Source organism: Heterocephalus glaber, unplaced genomic scaffold (genome assembly GCF_053883595.1).
Source record: "Heterocephalus glaber isolate CG9 unplaced genomic scaffold, H.glaber_assembly_v1.0 deba00001689, whole genome shotgun sequence".
In the NCBI taxonomy this organism is placed as follows: Eukaryota; Metazoa; Chordata; class Mammalia; order Rodentia; family Bathyergidae; genus Heterocephalus; species Heterocephalus glaber.
Window position 1 is genome coordinate 9,147,454 of NW_028258414.1, and position 16,485 is coordinate 9,163,938.

General features: G+C 51.6%; 2 protein-coding genes across 6 annotated transcripts in view; one reads left to right on the forward strand and one right to left on the reverse strand.

Annotated features, from left to right (window-relative positions):
* Positions 1-2,182, forward strand: part of Zwilch (zwilch kinetochore protein) — a 34,657-nt gene extending 32,475 nt beyond the window's left edge. For all 5 annotated transcript variants that reach the window (XM_087199071.1, XM_087199069.1, XM_087199070.1 and 2 more), the window contains one exon: positions 1,631-2,182. Coding sequence is in view for 1 of the 5 variants with exons in the window: in XM_087199070.1 (XP_087055196.1) it covers positions 1,631-1,639 (9 nt within the window). In the remaining 4 variants the exon portion in view is untranslated. The remainder of the gene's footprint in view (positions 1-1,630) is intronic.
* On the reverse strand, positions 1,557-15,780 carry Lctl (lactase like). The gene is given in 13 exon segments (XM_021237032.2): positions 1,557-1,888; positions 3,886-3,949; positions 4,327-4,526; positions 4,668-4,794; positions 5,588-5,862; positions 7,067-7,228; positions 7,314-7,368; positions 9,017-9,112; positions 9,196-9,324; positions 10,393-10,502; positions 10,680-10,767; positions 11,252-11,415; positions 12,051-15,780. Coding segments are annotated over 13 exon segments (1,743 nt in total). The 5' UTR covers positions 12,208-15,780; the 3' UTR covers positions 1,557-1,772.
* Positions 15,781-16,485: the final 705 nt, after the last annotated feature.

Below are 16,485 nucleotides of genomic sequence, written 5' to 3' on the forward strand. Positions count from 1 at the left end.
ACACATTAAAAAGCTTACTGAGCTGTGGAAGTCTTAATTTCTTTTTTACCTTTTGTAGTCAGCCTACTAGATCAGTTTAATCCTAAAACCAAGGAAATGAAAAAAATATTTTTTAAATGGTGGTAATTCCTTTGCGTTTTAAATCTATACATTAGAAAGAGAGTTTGATTTCAAAATCCTGAACAAACATACCATTGTGACATCGAAGGGGAAGTTTTATCAAAAACGCTTTGAGATGGACTCAGGGGTGTGAGCTGGAGTCGCAGCTACACAGGAGGCCGATCTGGGAAGCTGGAGGCCGGCCTGGGCGATTTAGTGAAACACTGTCCCGAAATAAAAATGGGCTGGGGTCATAGCTCAGTGATAAGAGCACTGGCCTAGTGCACGTAAGGCCCTGGGCTCAGTCCTTAACCACTTAGTCCAATCTTTAAATACAAGAAGACCAAAAATTGCATTTTTTTCATTAGTTTTTGTAAGGTAATATAACAGGAAATATCAAATTTATCAAATTATTCAATAGAAGAAATGACTGGTTTAAATGACGCCTGCCCAAGCGATGCCCAGGAGAGTCAGTTCATGAACAGATGCGCTGCCCAAGTGTCGCTTGGGGCAAGCTGTTACGTGGTTAACGCAACAACAAAGTAAAACAATTCTACCTCAGTCCAGTTGCATGCTAAAGCCCAGATGTAAGCACTGTTTAAAATCTTTTGATTTGAGATAGCATTAATCAAAAGAACTAATGAAATAACATTTTGTAGTTTTACTTTGTTTCTGAAACAAAACTAAATGGAGTCAAATAATTAATGCCTAACTTTCTCATTGCTTTGTAAGCCATGTTTTGTTCCCAAATAAATGGAGATTAATGTTAGCATTTTAGCGTTAAGGATAAATTGGAAAAAATTAGGACAAAAAAAAAAGAATAAAATGGACCTTTATTTAAAAGAAAAAGTACCTGGTTACCTATGTGTAAATATATATAATATTTATTTTAATGCAATATTTAAAAGATATTCTGTAGTGCTTTTTGTGTTATTTCATTGGGTATAATAAATTGAATTTATTTATTTATTTATATTTTTTGGTACCGGGGATTGAACTCGGGTCCTTGCGCTTGCGCAGCAGGCAGCGAAACCACTGAGCTAAATCACCAGCCCATATTTTTGTTTTCTTGAGACAGGGTCTTGCCATGTTGTTCAGGCTGACCTTGATTCTCACTATGTAGTACAGGCCAGCCTCGAACTAAGGACGGTCCTCCTGTCTCAGCCTCTTGAGTGCTGGGATTGCAGACATGCGCCACTGTGCCTGCCTACAGTGAACTGAATTTATCGTAAGAAGTTGATCTCAGAAAAGTACACATGCTCATTCCTGTGGTGCCTACCCAGTGCTTTCTTCTAGTCGGCTAACAGATCTACAACCAGGAAGGTTCATTGTCTCTGGGGTGACACTGTCCTTCACATAGGACAGTGCTGAGATGACAGTCATTTGTATTGAACAATAACATTTCTGGGAAAATTTAAAATGACAAAAAAATCAAGTCACAGAACTGTACACTCTGGTCCTTAGGAGAGGAGAGATCACAGGTGAGTTTTATTTCATTCACACTATTTTTTTTTCTAATCTTAAATCCTAGCACATATGAAAAAGAGGAAAAAAGAAAGCTGTTAGCCCAGAGCCTTGCAACAGACACGTGTGCAACGTCCCATCCCGTGCAGCAGAGAGGACAGGTCTGAGGATCTCCCTGAGGTGCAGCTGCCCCGGGATCAGTGCTGGTCTCAGCGCAGGCCCCGAAGCAGGACCATGAGCAGCATCGCTGCGATGAGCACGCAGAGGGCGCAAACCGTGGGCACCGTGATCTCCGAGGCCAGGCGCATGTGCTTCAGCAGAGGCTCTGCAACGGAAGAGAGCAGCCAGGGAAAGCTGGAGACACGGCCTCATCCCAGTGGCTAGCTAGTCTCATTTGCTGCAAAGGGAACCTTGTAAATGAAATGTCCTTTAGAAATTGTGGGCTGGGAGTGAAGCTGTGGTGGCGCCCTTGGCTATCAGGCACAAGACCTTGGGTTCCATCCCCAGCACCTCCAACAAAGGAAAAATGATACGGGAGTTAGAAAAGGTTTTGGAAAATGGGTTATCTGCACTAGGTTCTTGCACAGGTGATGTAATAAAGTCTGAACGGGCATCCGTACTTAATGCTTCCTGTGTTCATCTCAATATTGGCAGACGTTCACAGCTTGTACCTTTTTTTATTGGGGGATTTGTAAAAGAAAGACCCTGGGAAACATTTCCCACCTTTGGCAGTGTTGTGTGTATCTAAGAGGTGTGGGGATGAAGCACTGACACAGCAGTGAACCCTGTACCAGTGCTCACTCGTAGTTGCCCTGGGCACCTGGTTCCTGTGATAAATCAGGCCCGGGCCATGTTCTCTTGGAGCTCACAGGCTGCCAGTACATTCTTCATTAGAACCACAGTAAATTTATTTTGGTTGAATGGAAATATACACCATTCATATTTCCTTGTTATTTATTTTTAGTTTTTTGTTTGGTATTTGGTTTTTTGAGACAGGATCTTGATATGTAATTTAAGCTGGCTTGAACTCACTATGTAGTCCTGGCTGGCCTTGAACTCATGGCGATCCTCCTGCCTCAGCCTCCCCAGTGCTGGGGTTACCGGCATGTATCACCACACCCAGTTTATTTTTGGTTTTTTGAGAAGGGGTCTTACTGTGCATTCCAGCAGGCTGGCCTTGAACTCACTATGTAGTCCACACTGGCCTCGAACTCAGTGATCCTCCAGCCTCAGCCTCTGGAGTGCTGGGATAATAGGTATGCGCCACCACACCTTGTTATTTAGAAATGGGCAAGTTGACTTACTGGTCCATAAAAATAGCTAGACAAAGAATTTGATTTAGTACTTTCTACTTTGGATATCACATTAAAGATGTGTTTATTTTAGGGGCCAGGGATTTAGCTCAGTGGTGGCTCATGCCTGCTTCTCAAGCGCAAGGTCCCAAGTTTGATCCCCCCCCCCCCCCGCAAAAAAAAAGATTGGTTTATTTAAAAAGGAAGTGATGGGCCAGGGATTTAGCTCAGTGGTTCTGCCACCTGCCTGGCAAGGGCAAGGTTATGAGTTCAATTCCCAGTACCCCCCCCAAAAAAGTAAAAAATAAAAAGGAAGTAGTTTTTGTGATTGTCATTATAGAGAAAGGTACAATTCAAAGAAACAAGTGATATATCTTGGCATTTTTTTTTCAGTACTGGAGTTGAACCCAGGGACTTCCCACTGAGCTATATCCTCAGCCTTTATTTTGAGACAGCATCTCATCACAGTTGTCCAAGTTGGGCTCAAACTTGTGATCCTCCTGCCTCAGCCTCCCAGAGCGCCAAGGTTACAGGTGTGTGCCATCAGGCCCCACTTGTGTTGGCTTTGCCTGATACATAGTTGCGTCCGGGTTATTCTGCACCTCTGGCTCTTGCAGACCCCGTGCACACAGAATGGTGCTGCTGCAAGGTAGGAAGCTGAGGGAGGCAGGAGAAGGATGGGAGTGGCCTTGGCTCTTCTTTGCCCTCTTCACCAAAAGTGGTCAGTACAAAAAGTTGCAGTGTGAAGAATGAAATTAGTGATTAAAGTATTTCTTTAACAGTGTATGTGTTTTTATGTATTTATTTATTTATTTTGGTACCGGGGATCGAACTCGGGACCTTTGCACTTGTGAGGCAGGGGCTGGAACCACTGAGCTAAGTCCCCGGCCTGTTTTTTTATGTTTAAAATACTTGAGAAGTAACAATTTGACACTTTCATAGTAAAAAAAAATGCCCATTTTTACTTGTAAGTGATTTGAGGGACTGACTTACAGTTTAGTCAGCAGCAGAAGGAGGAGGGTGTACTCACCTGCAGTGCGCATCTGGGTGCTGACAGAGCAAGTCTCCAAGGCTTCCTGGCACCAGCTCTGCACCTAATAAAGACCCACTTGGTGAGTGATGTTGTCTTACACCGATCAAAGTTATTCTTAAAATAAACATAGGCTAGGCCGGGGATTTAGCTCAGTGTTTTTTGCTGCCTGCTGTGCAAGGACCCTAGTTCAATTCCCAGTACCAAAAAATAAAATAAAAATAAAATAAAATAAAATAAATGTAGGATAAAATGAATACTTTTTGCCAGGTGTGGTGGCCCATGTCTGTGATCTTAGCACTTGGGAAGCTGAGGCAGGAAGATCGCCATGAGTAGCCAGCCTGGCTACACGGTGAGTTCAAGGTCAGTCTAAGCTACATAGCGAGACCTTGTCTCAAAAAGAAAAACAAGGTGTCAGCGCAGCACAGGTGTCAGTCCTACCTCTCTGGGCCCGGGAAACCCGTTGGCCGCAACAATCTTCTTGTAGAAGTGAGCTGAAGCCTTGGGGTAGCGAGGCTTGCTTCTGGCGGTGAAGTCCACGTGGAAGAGTCCGTATCTGTCTGTGTAGCCCTTCTCCCATTCAAACTTATCCAGTAGAGACCAGCAAGTGTACCCTTTTACGTTAGCACCGTCTCTCAGGGCTGCAAAGACATTTCATTCCATGTTGAATACTTTTATTAGGAGAATAATATTGTAAAGGTAATAGGAAAATCTTACAAGATTTAGAAGCAAGTTTAAATTGTGTTGATATTAGAAAAATAGGATCTTGGTTTGTGTCTTACCTTTCAGCATTTCATTGATGTATCCTTTAAGGTATTGAATTCTCCACTCATCACATAATTGTGTACAATGTAACTTTTGAGCTGTTCCATTTTCTGCCACGTATATGGAAGGATTGCCATATTGAGTCTGAAAGCAAGTCAGAGAAATAGATATTTTAAAAATTCTGACATAGCTCGGTGTGGTGGTGCACACTCATAATCCCAGAGGAGGATCCCTTGGGAGGCTGAGGCAGGAGGTTCACCAGGAGTTCAAGGCCAACCCGGGCTACATAGCAAAACCCTAACTCAAAAAAAAAAAGTGATCTACAGAAAAAAATTCTAATGTGGGTTTCTGGGTCAGAGCTCATGGCAATGTGTATTAAAGACTGCCATGGTTTTTGTTTTGTTTTGTTTTTAAGACTGCCATGGTTTTGTTTGTTTTTTGATATTCCTGAGACAGGCCTGACTATAGTCCAGCCCAACCTTGAACTTCCCCTGTAGCCCAGGATGGCCTCCTGCCTCAGACTCCCGAGAGCTGGGATTACAGGTATGCACCTGGCTAAGGCTGCCACATTCAAATCAAGTATATTTTTGCATACACTATGTGGCAGTTAACACATTTATTTAGAGATGAGTGTAGCCAGGAGGCAAGTTTACATGAAAATGTTTTTCGGTGAATAGGCCTTGTCGGGAAAATGCACCTCTGGTCCTGTTCTTTCCTGTGTTCCATGTCAGGTGAGAAGGGCAGCAGAATGACTGGAGCTCCCTCAGTGGACGTGGTCATCCCTGTGGGTGTCTGTCTGCGGGGCCTGCATCAAGCAGCTTCTGAAGAAGGCGGTACTGGATTTATTGTGTCACTAACTTGCCCTGGAGTTCCAGGGCTATGCTGTGAGCAGTGAACGCAAATCAAAGGTCCTGAGGTAGCTGAGAGTGATACGAACCTGAGCAAAGTGGAGGAGCCTCCTGAACCCCTACGGTACGGAATGGAGGCTTTGAGACCCCAAATCCAGCCAACTTGGGTCAACAAGTTCAACCAAGTCCTGGTCGTTCTGGTAGCTGGGCCCCTGGAGAGAGGGGCGGTTCCTTTCAGTGATGTACCGTGTGGTGAAATGACCCAGTCCCAGGAAGTCAGAGGTGCCTTCGATGTAGCCCTTCTCCTGGCGGGAGAACGCTGGCAGCCGAGACCGATCCAGGCCCTGCTCTGTGCTCTTTCTTCCTGTGAGCACAAAGGAGAATTTAAAGTCTGTATCTTAGGTTACTATTGCTGTGTCCCTTGATGAACTGGCATGGTGACATGAAAGCTGGACTTTAGGATTCACCTGCATGGAAAATAAAACTTTGGCTTTTCCTTTTGTTTGTTTAATGATTGATGGGTTTTTTTTACTTTTGAATCTGGGTCTCACTATGTTGTCCAAGCAGGCCTTGAACTATGTAGCCCAGACTGGCCTCGAACTCCCTGCAATCCTCCTGCCTCAGTCTCCTAAAGTACTGGAATTATGGGTGTGTACCACTGAGACAGGAGATTAGGGTTTGGCGAGCTGGCTGGGGAAGCAGGTGTAACCTGTTAATTACAAGATCCAAGACACATGCACAGAACAGTTCCCAAAGCCCTGCACGTGGACTTCTCCCGAGAACTGGAGCAGGTTTTCAACAGGATGGCCTGGACCTGGCCTCAGCCTGAGGTATGGGATCCCAGCACCGCCTCTCAGGACCCACACATAGGAGTTCTTGCAGATTTCCTCCAGATTTGGACAGCATATAAGGACGCAGTTGCCAAGAAGCGCTTGCTGTTGTGGCTTTCCTCATGATAGTCTGGCCTGCATACTCCAGGGTGTACTTCTATCTTGCTTTTTCCTCTTATCCGAGCTCTGCAGAGCCAGTTTCTCCCTTACTCTTTGCTTTTACTTTTTCAAATAAACTTTGTCACCGTTTTTTGTTCAATTCTATGTTAGAGATGAGAAGAACCTGGAAACCAACTCTAGCAAGAGACACGAGCACCACAAAACCCAACAGCACATTTTTGGCGAACCATTTTTAGAAGGAGACTGACTACCCAGTAACTGCACCATACCCAGCTATCACAAATAATTTTTAACTTATTGTTTTTTCCAGCCCTGGGGATTGGACCAAGGGCTTGGCACATACTAGATAAGTGCTCTGCCACCGAGCTACACCCCATCCCTGGAAGTGAGAAATGGTCGGGGGAGACAGATATGTTTAACCTGACTTACATCTTATTACACAATGTTAACATGCATCAAAACATTACATCGTACCCAGTACCTATGTACAATGTTTATGTTTTTAGGTGAAATTAAAAGAGGAAATATGAGTTAGGATCTCTGCAAGTTCGAGACCATTCCTGGACTACGTAGTGAGACCTTGTCTCCCAAAAGCAAAAGGAAATGAGACTTGCTCACCGATGCGCTCCTTCATGACTTGGGGGTAGTCGCCGGCATAGATGGGGTTGGCGAACCAGCCCAGGCAGAACTGCAGGTATCGCTCAGCAGCCTCTATGTCCCCGGGGTCACTGATGTCTAAGGGTTCCCCCCAGTCACAGTTCAGCGAAATCCCCACCAGGCCTTAACGGAGAGAAGGGCCTGGAAGTGGTGACATGGCTCCCCCAGCACAGGTCCACTCTGAGGGGGTGCGGAGGTCTGGACTCACCTTGCTGCCGGCTGCGCCACCTGCTGTCATACGAATGCCAGGTGTAGGTGTGGGCCTGCAAGAGGGACACAAATTCACCATGGGTGTCTGGCTCATTCATTTCTTTTCCTCCTTTCAACCTGGGGCATCCTCCCTCTCCCTCCTAGCTCTAGAGAGCCCATCTAAGTCCGGCCTTGATTATCCCAATCCACAGTCTCCCTTTCTCTGATTTCCACGGGCACTTAACTTTTTTTGTGCTGTAGAGGAGACCTGGGGTAAATCTGCCACAAACCACTTTGTGTCGTTACTTATTGTTGCTCTCTCGTTCCTGTTTTTCTTACTTCTTTTCCCACAGGTGCCTGGTGAGTGAGGAGTGTCTAGTGGGTGTCTCGAGAGAGGGGACTGAACATGAGCAGGCTGGCTGCTCTCCTATTCTCCGCCATGACTGGCCCACCTGCCTTTGAGCCGATTCCAAAGGCCAGTGCAGTGTTTCAGGCAAAAGCAAGCTGGGGCGGTGGATCCCAGGCTGCTCCCTGGGGCCTGGTTAGAAAGGCGAATTCATTGGCCCCGAGACAGGTCTGGGTCAGAACTCCGGGAGGGGTGCCCAGCGATGTGTTTTCATGAGGCCCCCATGAGATTCTGACATTTTGTTTGAGATAGGATCTCGCCATGGAGTCCAGACTGCCCTCGAAATCACGGACATCCTCCTGCCTCATCATCGTGAGTACTGGATTATAGGAGTGCGCCACCATGCCCAGCAGGATTCTGACACTTGCTGAAGTTGGACCAACATGGATTTAAACAACTGAACATCTCAAAGCTGCAGAAGCTGGGGATATCATCTGTTATGCCCAGAGAACTTTAACTCTCACCTTCTCACTGCTGCCAGCCAGCAGTGACTAATTAGAAAGAAATAATGAGCCTGGGGTTGTCTCATGACACTGGACATGTCAAAGACAGGGTGGGAGTCACATCTATCCAGCTGTCTTACAGTTAGTTGAGAAGGTCTGAAAAACAACGTCCATGTTCATTACTACAGATGTCTTCAGAGCGCTGCCCTTTACTCAGTTTAAGAGCTGGGGATTTAGCTCAGTGGTGCCATGCCTGCCTTGCAAGCGTGAGATCCTGAGTTCGATCCCTGCTACCAAAATAAATAAATACTCAGTTTAAGAAATCACAAGCCCTGGCTGGGGATTTAGCTCAGTGGTTCTGCTGCCTGCCTCGAAAGTGCAAGGTCCCGAGTTCGATCCCTGGTACCAAAAAGAAAAAAAAGAAATCACAAGCCAACCCAAGGTGGTGGCACACAACTGTAATCCCAGCACTTGGTAGGCTGAGGGAGGAAGATCACCACGAGTTCAAGGTCAGCCTGGATCCCGTGTCAAAAAAACAAAAGATCACAAAAAAGAAGCCAAATGGAGCAAGTCTTCTCCCTGTTGTGAGTCTGAGGGTCTGATGCATCATCCAGTTCAAACAGAGCATCCACCTTGTGCACTAAGTGTCCTGTGTTCCCAGTCATCGTCACCTGAAGCCACTTCTGGGCCTTGCAGGGTGTCGGCCTTGCTGTGCCGTGCTGCTTCCCAGCTACTCCTTCCCCTGCACCCGCAGCCCAGAGCCAGCCACTCCTGACCTTTACACCGCTGTCCTGCTCAACCACCAGTGACCTTAGCCCTGAGCAGCTGACGGACACGAGGAACGTGGTGACGCCACTGCTGCAGGCCTCTCACCTTGAGGACGTGGTGCACCGCCTGGTACAGGCCGGTGCCAGGCAGCCTCAGGCCGGGCGCGTGCTTGCCTGTCTCGTAGCCCTTTTCTACCATGGCCTGCGGGGACAGCAAGTGGAGACCGCAGATCCCGTGATCAGCATGGGGGACATGCTGGCCTCCTCACCACAGGCCCCGCTTACCCGAGGGTCGCTGAATGTGATCCAGTGCTTCACGCGGTCCCCAAAGGCCTCAAAGCACAGGTCGGCGTAGTCCTGGAAGTAGCCGGCCATGCTGGCATTCTGCCACCCCCCGAACCTCGCCTGGAGCAGCTGCGAACAGAGAGGTGGGCACCCGGGGACACCTGCAGCCAGCTGGCCACGTGTTCGGGAGAAACACGGTGACTTCAGCAGGGAGCATGTTTAGAGGGCCTTGCTCAGGGATGGAGCAAGGACCCGGGATGAGGTGGGAGCTTTTGAACAATTTAAAGGGAAACTCGGGACTGGGGGTGCACCTGGTGGTGCAGCACATGCTTAGCATCAAAATACAGAGAATAAATGCCAGGCATGGTGGCACACGCTTATAATCCCAGCTACTTAGAAGGCTGAGGCAGGAGAATCACAAGTTCAAGGCCAGACTGGGAAACTTAGCAAGGCCCTTTCTCAAAAAATAAGAACTGGAGATGTAGCTCAGTGGCAGAGCACTTGCTTAGCTTATGATCCTGGCACTCAGGAGGCTGAGGCAGGAGGACCGCCATGAGTTTGAGGCCTGAACTACATAGTAAGACCCTGTTTCAAAAAACAAAGAAAATGCCCAGGGAGAGGTCTGATCCTGGGAAAAGCAGCTGTGATGTAAGCTGTGAAGAGACGAGAGCTGGCACTGGGCAGAACGGGATTCAGGGCCTGCAGAAGTCGGAGACCTCCCGGGCCTGGGTTCTGTGTGCTTCAGGCTCAGGTGGACTTGGGGGAGTCTCTGGGACAGGTGAGTCTCTGGGACAGGTGAGTGGCAGCCAGAAGGGGCTTCCATTCCCCTCCCCCAGGCCCTGCGTAGGGGCCCCCAGAATAAGCCCCAGTTTCAAGTCCCTTTAGCTCAGGCCCAAGCACCTCTCGCAGCCTCCAGACTCCCCTCTGCCTTCTGCCGGCAGAGGACAGCGTTCAGGGCGCCATCTTGTGGCCACAGACAGACTCGCAACCTGGGTCGCCTTGGCCTCGGCCTTCCCAGCACCCGGAACTGAGAAATAAACCCCAGTCCTCTGGAAGTCCCCAGTTACCCCAGCACAGACGGGCTAAACGCGAATCAGGATTTCTTAAACTGCTCACACCTTGGGGTCCTGAGCCCGGTCCAGGTCCCGGCGCCCCCTTGGCCGCCCCCTCTCCCCAGTCTCCCCTTGTGCGCCTCACCTGCGGCAGATCCCAGTGGTGCAGGGTCACGATGGAGGTGACGTTGCTGCTCAGGAGGGCATCAGTGAGGTCGCTATAGAACTTGATCCCCTACTCGTTCACCTGCTCGGCTGTGGGAGGAAGAGGGTCCCGCGGGAAAGGACCGTGGCCACGGCTTCTGGGGCCCCATCGCCTGGTCCTGGGGTTTGCGGGCCAGATGGTACCTGAGCCCCAGCACCCCGCTCCCCCACCAGCCTGGGACACTGTGGCATCTGTCTCAAGAGGGACCACGCCGCAGGGCAGCTCACCTCGGACGCCTGTGGGCAGGAGCCGGGGCCAGGACAGGGAGAGTCGGTAGTGGTGGACGCGCAGCTCCCTCGGCAGCAGGACGTCCTCCTGTGTGGAAGAACAGCCAGGGAAGGGGACACGGGGTGGTGGGCTCACAGCTGCTGGGTGTGGCTCTGAGCGGCTGAGGAGGGGCCTGTCTCCGCCTTACACAGCAGGGCTGGCGCCACCTGCTCCCTCTCCCCGCTGGGCACCAGCCGAGAGCCACATACCATGTGGGACTCGGGGCACTTGGAGAAGGCCGCCTGGGGGTCTCGTAAGCGTGGGTGACGAATCCCCTCAGATGTCGATCCAAGAAGGAAGTGGGTGCTGAGGCTGAGCAGGTCCCGTTTCTCCACAGGGGGCGATTCTCAGGCAGGGGCCAGGCCACTGTGCCCTGTGGGCCCTGGGGTGGTGGCACTGGTCTGCCACTCCCGTCGGGGGACTGGGGTCCTGGTTCACTGCCCCTTGGGGCCGCGCTGGTTGACAATGTTGACAATGCCGCCCGCCTCCCTCTGTGCGCCCCTCCTAAACACGCAGTGCGTCCCTCGCTCACCTGGGCCTTGTAGTAGCCATCGAAGGCCAAGTCTGCGGTCTTGTCCCCGAGCACCTGTCCCTTCCTGCTGTGCGTAAAGGCGTCCCAGATGCTGGGTCCCTTCCCATCCTGGTCCAAGGCACCCTCTGTCTGGTAGGCAGAGCTGCCCACGCCCCAGGAGAAGCCTGCAGGTGGAGACCCAAGCTGGGCCCAGGCTGCCCCAGCCTTGTGGCAGCAGGGACCCTGGGAGCCGGAGGCCAGGGCAGGGTCGGGGAGCTGTGTCCCTCACTTTCTGCACACTCAGCTCTCGTTAGCCTTTGTCTCTATAGCACTTGGTAACCTCACAAACTCTGTTAGGAACTTCTAAAAATTTATATTTTTGGCAGTGATGGGAACGGAACCCAGGGCCTAGGCAATCACTCTGCCGCTGAGCTACACCCCCAGCCGTTTTTTATTTTGAGACAGGGTCTCGCTGAACGGCCCAAGTGGGGCTCAAACTTGAGATCCTCCTTCTCCAGCCTTCCAAGTGCCTGAGATGACAAGTGTGCGCACCTGGTTTTTCTTTTCTGGTTTTTTTTGAGGGGTGCCAGGGATCGAACTCAGGACCTTGTGCTTGTGAGGCAGGCGGTGGAACCACCCTGCCTTGGCTTTTCATTTTTAAGTTTAGAACAACCCCATGAAGGTATGCTTTTTTATCCTACAGTAAGGAAGTAAGCCACCATTCTCACTGGCAAGTCAGCCATGGCTGGCAGCCCAGAGACACAGACAGATGGACAGACAAACACAGCCAGAGCACGGGGCAACAGAGGGGCACACATACCCGGTGGGAAAGTCCCATAGTAGAAGGACGCCTCTCCTGGGGCTTCCTTCCCTCCAGTGCCCAGCCCAGGCAGCAGCATTAGCGCCCACCAGAGGGCGGCAGCCTGCACCAGCTTCATGGCACAGGGCGCTCCTCCAAACCTGCAAAAAGCGTCCATGTAGCTCACAGGTCCGGCCACGTCCCTGTTTGGGATGACAGCCAGGAGGACGGGGACAGGAGGGGGTGGGCACAGTCTCTGTCCCTGCCGCAGGGGCTGAGCTGGTGCTGGGCCCCATTCCCGGATCACACTGTGCCAGGGACAGGGCTGGGCTCAAGCACCTCCTGGTTGGAAGGCTGAGGCTCCCAAGTGGCCTCTCCCCGGCCTGGCTCCTGTCTTGTGCCTCTCAGTGGTCCCAGCCTGATGGGACCCAGCCCCGAGTCCTGCAACCCAACACTCCCCACTGGGCCAGGTGCCCAGGCCACCCCTCCCCAGCAGGGGCCACCCACGCTGCGGTCAGGAGGACTCCTTCCCCCCAGGACCCACTCTGGTGCCAGCCCAGCTGCCTCACCCAGGCTTGTACCTGGTCCCCGAGCAGCTGCTGGCTCTTCGAGCACCTCACCCCAGGTGGCACTGCCCCTCAGAGCATGGAAGGCTCTGGTCACGGGTGTGGCTGTGGCCTGACCCCCTGCAGAGGCTTCAATAGTGGAGAGGGGCGGGTGGGGGCAGAGTGCTGAGCTGGCCCTTAGGGCCTGAGTCAGGAGACAGCCTTGGCCCTGGGCCCTGCTCAGCCGACTGGACCTCCTGGGCAGAGGGCATCGAGGGGACCCTTCAGCCTCCTCTCTTCGGGACCCTCATCCAGCCCTGCGCCCACCAACACTGTCACTGCTGGGACCTGGGTTCACACCGCTTCCTCCAGCCTCCCTGCCTCCATGGAACCTCTGCCCTTTGATGTTGGGTTTCCTTTCTCTCTTTTTTTCTTCTCCTTCATACTGTAATGTATTTTTTTCAATTTTGTTTTTATTAGTTCATGTTTATAGTACATAATGTTTACATTTAAAAGAAAAAAAAAGAGCTGGGTGTGCTACTGCAAGCCTGTGATCCCAGAACTTGGGAAGCTGAGGCAGGAGGATCCCTGGGAGTTCAAGGCCAGCCTGGACTACATAGTGAGACTCTGTCTCCAAAAAAGAAAAAGAGAGAGAGAGAATGGTAAAGAGGGAGACAGATCTTTTCCAAGTGGGAGGGGATCCAGAGATGGAGGAAGGAGGGAGGTGGGGAGGGAGAGGGACAAGAAGAGTTCAGATGTACTGTCAGGTTGACTTTTTCTGCTCCCACAGTGGTGCCTCCTCCTCGAAGCCTTCTTGGACCTCTCAACCCCAGGCTGGTCCCACTAGCTGGGCGTTGCTGTGGCAGCAGTCTGTGTCTGACCTCCCCACTCCTGCAGGCTCCTGACCTTGTTCCCTAGCGTCCCTGGTGCCCACACACGGCTGGCACCCAACAGTGTGAGCTGAATCTAAACAACACACACATCAGCCTTCGAATGGCTGCCGTGGAACGGGCGGCGCTTCCACACACACTGACCTACTGGCTCCTCAGCTCCAAGACAGCTCCAGGAGCAGCCTCAGCCCTTGCTTGCTGTCAGCTGTCCCTCCTGAGCCTGTCTGGCCCTCTCCGGGTGCCTGGCTCTGAGGCTGAACAGTCACCAGCCTGTTCCCCTGTTCCCCAGAGGTGTGGGCCTCACTGACAGCCCTTGCAGGGCGGGGGATGCAGCCTGAGCTTGCAACTCCAAGGACCTGGCTCTCAGTCCTGGGTGGCACCATGTCCCCAGGTATAGGAACGGTGGGTGGGTCTGGGGCACAGCTCAGGGCTCCCAGGCTGAGCCAGCTGCCCTGCATCTTGGGAGTGACTGAGGTGCGGGGGACACTGGGGAGTCTGGAAAATGAGGTCCTCCCCGCACATTGTGGCCAGGACCGGCTGTGAGGGCCAGGCCAGGCACTTCCTCTCTGGCCCTGGCTTCCCCTTGGCTGACTGTTCTCTTCCCTGGCCGGAGGAGCTGATCTCGCCAGGGATTCTAGGCCCTTCCACCTACTCCTTCACTCCCTGTGCACCAGCCCTTCGGCCCAAATCAGCCCTGCCCAGCCCTGCACTAAGGGGACAAGCCCCAGAGGCAGAATCAGGTGCAGGAGACAGTTTAGTCCTGGCACACTATGCAATGTTAGGCCAGTCATTGCCCCTCTCTGGGCCCACATTTCCTTCTCTGTTAAAAAAAAAATTCATGGGCCGGGGATTTAGCTCAGTGGTTTCGCTGCCTGTTGCTCAAGTGCAAGGACCCGAGTTCGATCCCCAGTACCAAAAAAAAAAAATTCATATATACATATATATATCTATTTCGCTGGGATTTATGGCACATGCTTGCCGTCCCATCCCTCAGTAGGCTGAAGCAGGAGGACCTCTGTGAGTTTGAGGCCAGCCTGTCCAGTATCAATCACTGAATCCCCACTCAGTGCTCTGCTAGGTAGGCGGCTGCATACAAGTCACTGGCTTTCCCTGAGCCCTCAATTTCCTCACAGGGAATTGAAGATGACGCTCGTACCTACTTCATGGGGTCATTTGAACCCTAAATGACTTCATGGGCGAAAGGCCAAGACTGTGCTGGGCAGAGAGGAGCCCTCTCCCCAGTGCCATCCAGTCACAGACGCCCCCTGGTGGCCGTCAGGGGTCCCCACAGCCTGAGGACTTTGGGAAACCCCCGCATCAGTGGGGAACGCGCTGCAGGCTGGGATCAGCAACCTCTCCTCTTCCCCTACACCGTGGCGGCTTGGGGGTCTCCTGGGACAGCCTTGGTCATCAAGAAGGCGGACATTTCTCTCCCCAGCAGCAAGCGTGCCCTCGAACCCGCCTCAGTGTCTCCGGGGAGATAATGTCGCCACAGATGGGGCCCAGTCCCCAAAAGTGCCCCTTTGGCTTTGGATGCCGGCCACACCTCCTCGGGTTCCATTACTTCGCTTGTGCGACTCTCAGAGTCAGGGAAGCACTTGGGTCTCCTGGTTTATGTAAAGGCCACTGCGGAGGTGGGATGGGGAGAGGCCCGGGACACTGCCCCTTCCGGACCCCTCAGGTGCGTGGCTGTCCCGAAGCCCCCAGCCCTGTCGTCTGGTGCAGTTAGAGCTGGGACAGCCGTGCAGCGTGGGGGCGGGCAGGGTGTGGCCTGCGGTCACAGAGGGCTGGGAGCCAGCGGGCCTGTCGGTGCAGATTCCTCACAGGGCGCAGCTGGCCGGCTGCAGGGCGGAGGGTGCAGGACCTGCTGCCCCAGGCGTGCTTCACAGCAGATCAGACGGTTGCCGGTGGCCTGCTGCTGCGAGACGGAAGGCACTTCGGGGAAGAGAAATCCTAGTTTCTGGAGCAGCCTTGGGGAGGAGTTCTGGGCCAGGAGCAGGAGAAAAAGCCACACTTAGAGACCACCCCTCCCTCATGGGTGGCTCTGAGGGCTCAGTGTCTTACAGGGATGCATGGGATCCTCAAAGTCTGCTTCATTTCTTAGGGCCCTGGATTTTTTATTATAAAAAATACCCAGAATAGGCTGGGGATTTAGCTCAGTGGTACAAAAGACAGCCGCCATTAACCGCATGGCCCCTGTAAGCCCTTCCAGGGGCCCACTCTCACTCTGCAGAGCCCGCTTATTTTCCTACCTTTAATAAATGTAAACCCTTGCTATCTTCTGAGCATTTCTTCTCCAATTATTTGTTCAGGACAAGAACCTGGAAAGAATTCCTGGGAAGAGCACAGGACCTTACACCTGAGCTGTACAAGTGACTATTTCTCAACTCACAAAAGAGCACACCTAAGATTTCCCCCCTTTTGAGGTAATGTTTGTTTACAGTGAAATGCACACATTTTGTTTTGGTTTTGGTTTTTGTTGTTGTTTTTTGAGACAGGGTCTCACTATGTAGCCCAAGCTGGCCTCAAACTTGGAGGGATCCTCCTGCTTCGGCCTCCTTTGTGCTGAGATTACAAACATGTGCCACCATGCCCAGCAAAATGCACAAATCTTAGGTGGACCATGAACGTGTTCATCTCTGCCCCTGTGTCACACTGATCTCCTTTCAAAGGACTGTTTAGGGCAGAGTCCTGGAGGTCCTAAGACTGGATCCATGTCATCCATTTCCCTCTTAGCTCTGGCTTTTTGGAACTCCTAAGATCCACTTGTGCCCTATTCTCAGAAGGCACCAGGGACGGAGTTATGAAGTTCAGAGTCTCCTCTTACCCGCCCCCTCTCTGATTTCCTCTTCTGTTGTTTTAAAACCCTACTGAATTCATACACAACTCTACACGTCTGTTCTCAAATCCTGTTTTGGAACGAGACTGATGGAGCGCTGTGTAAAGAAATAATCACGTTGGAATTTCCAGGACATTTCCACGATTTGGAGTCCAAAACTGTGAAATTAGGGCTGTTCCAGC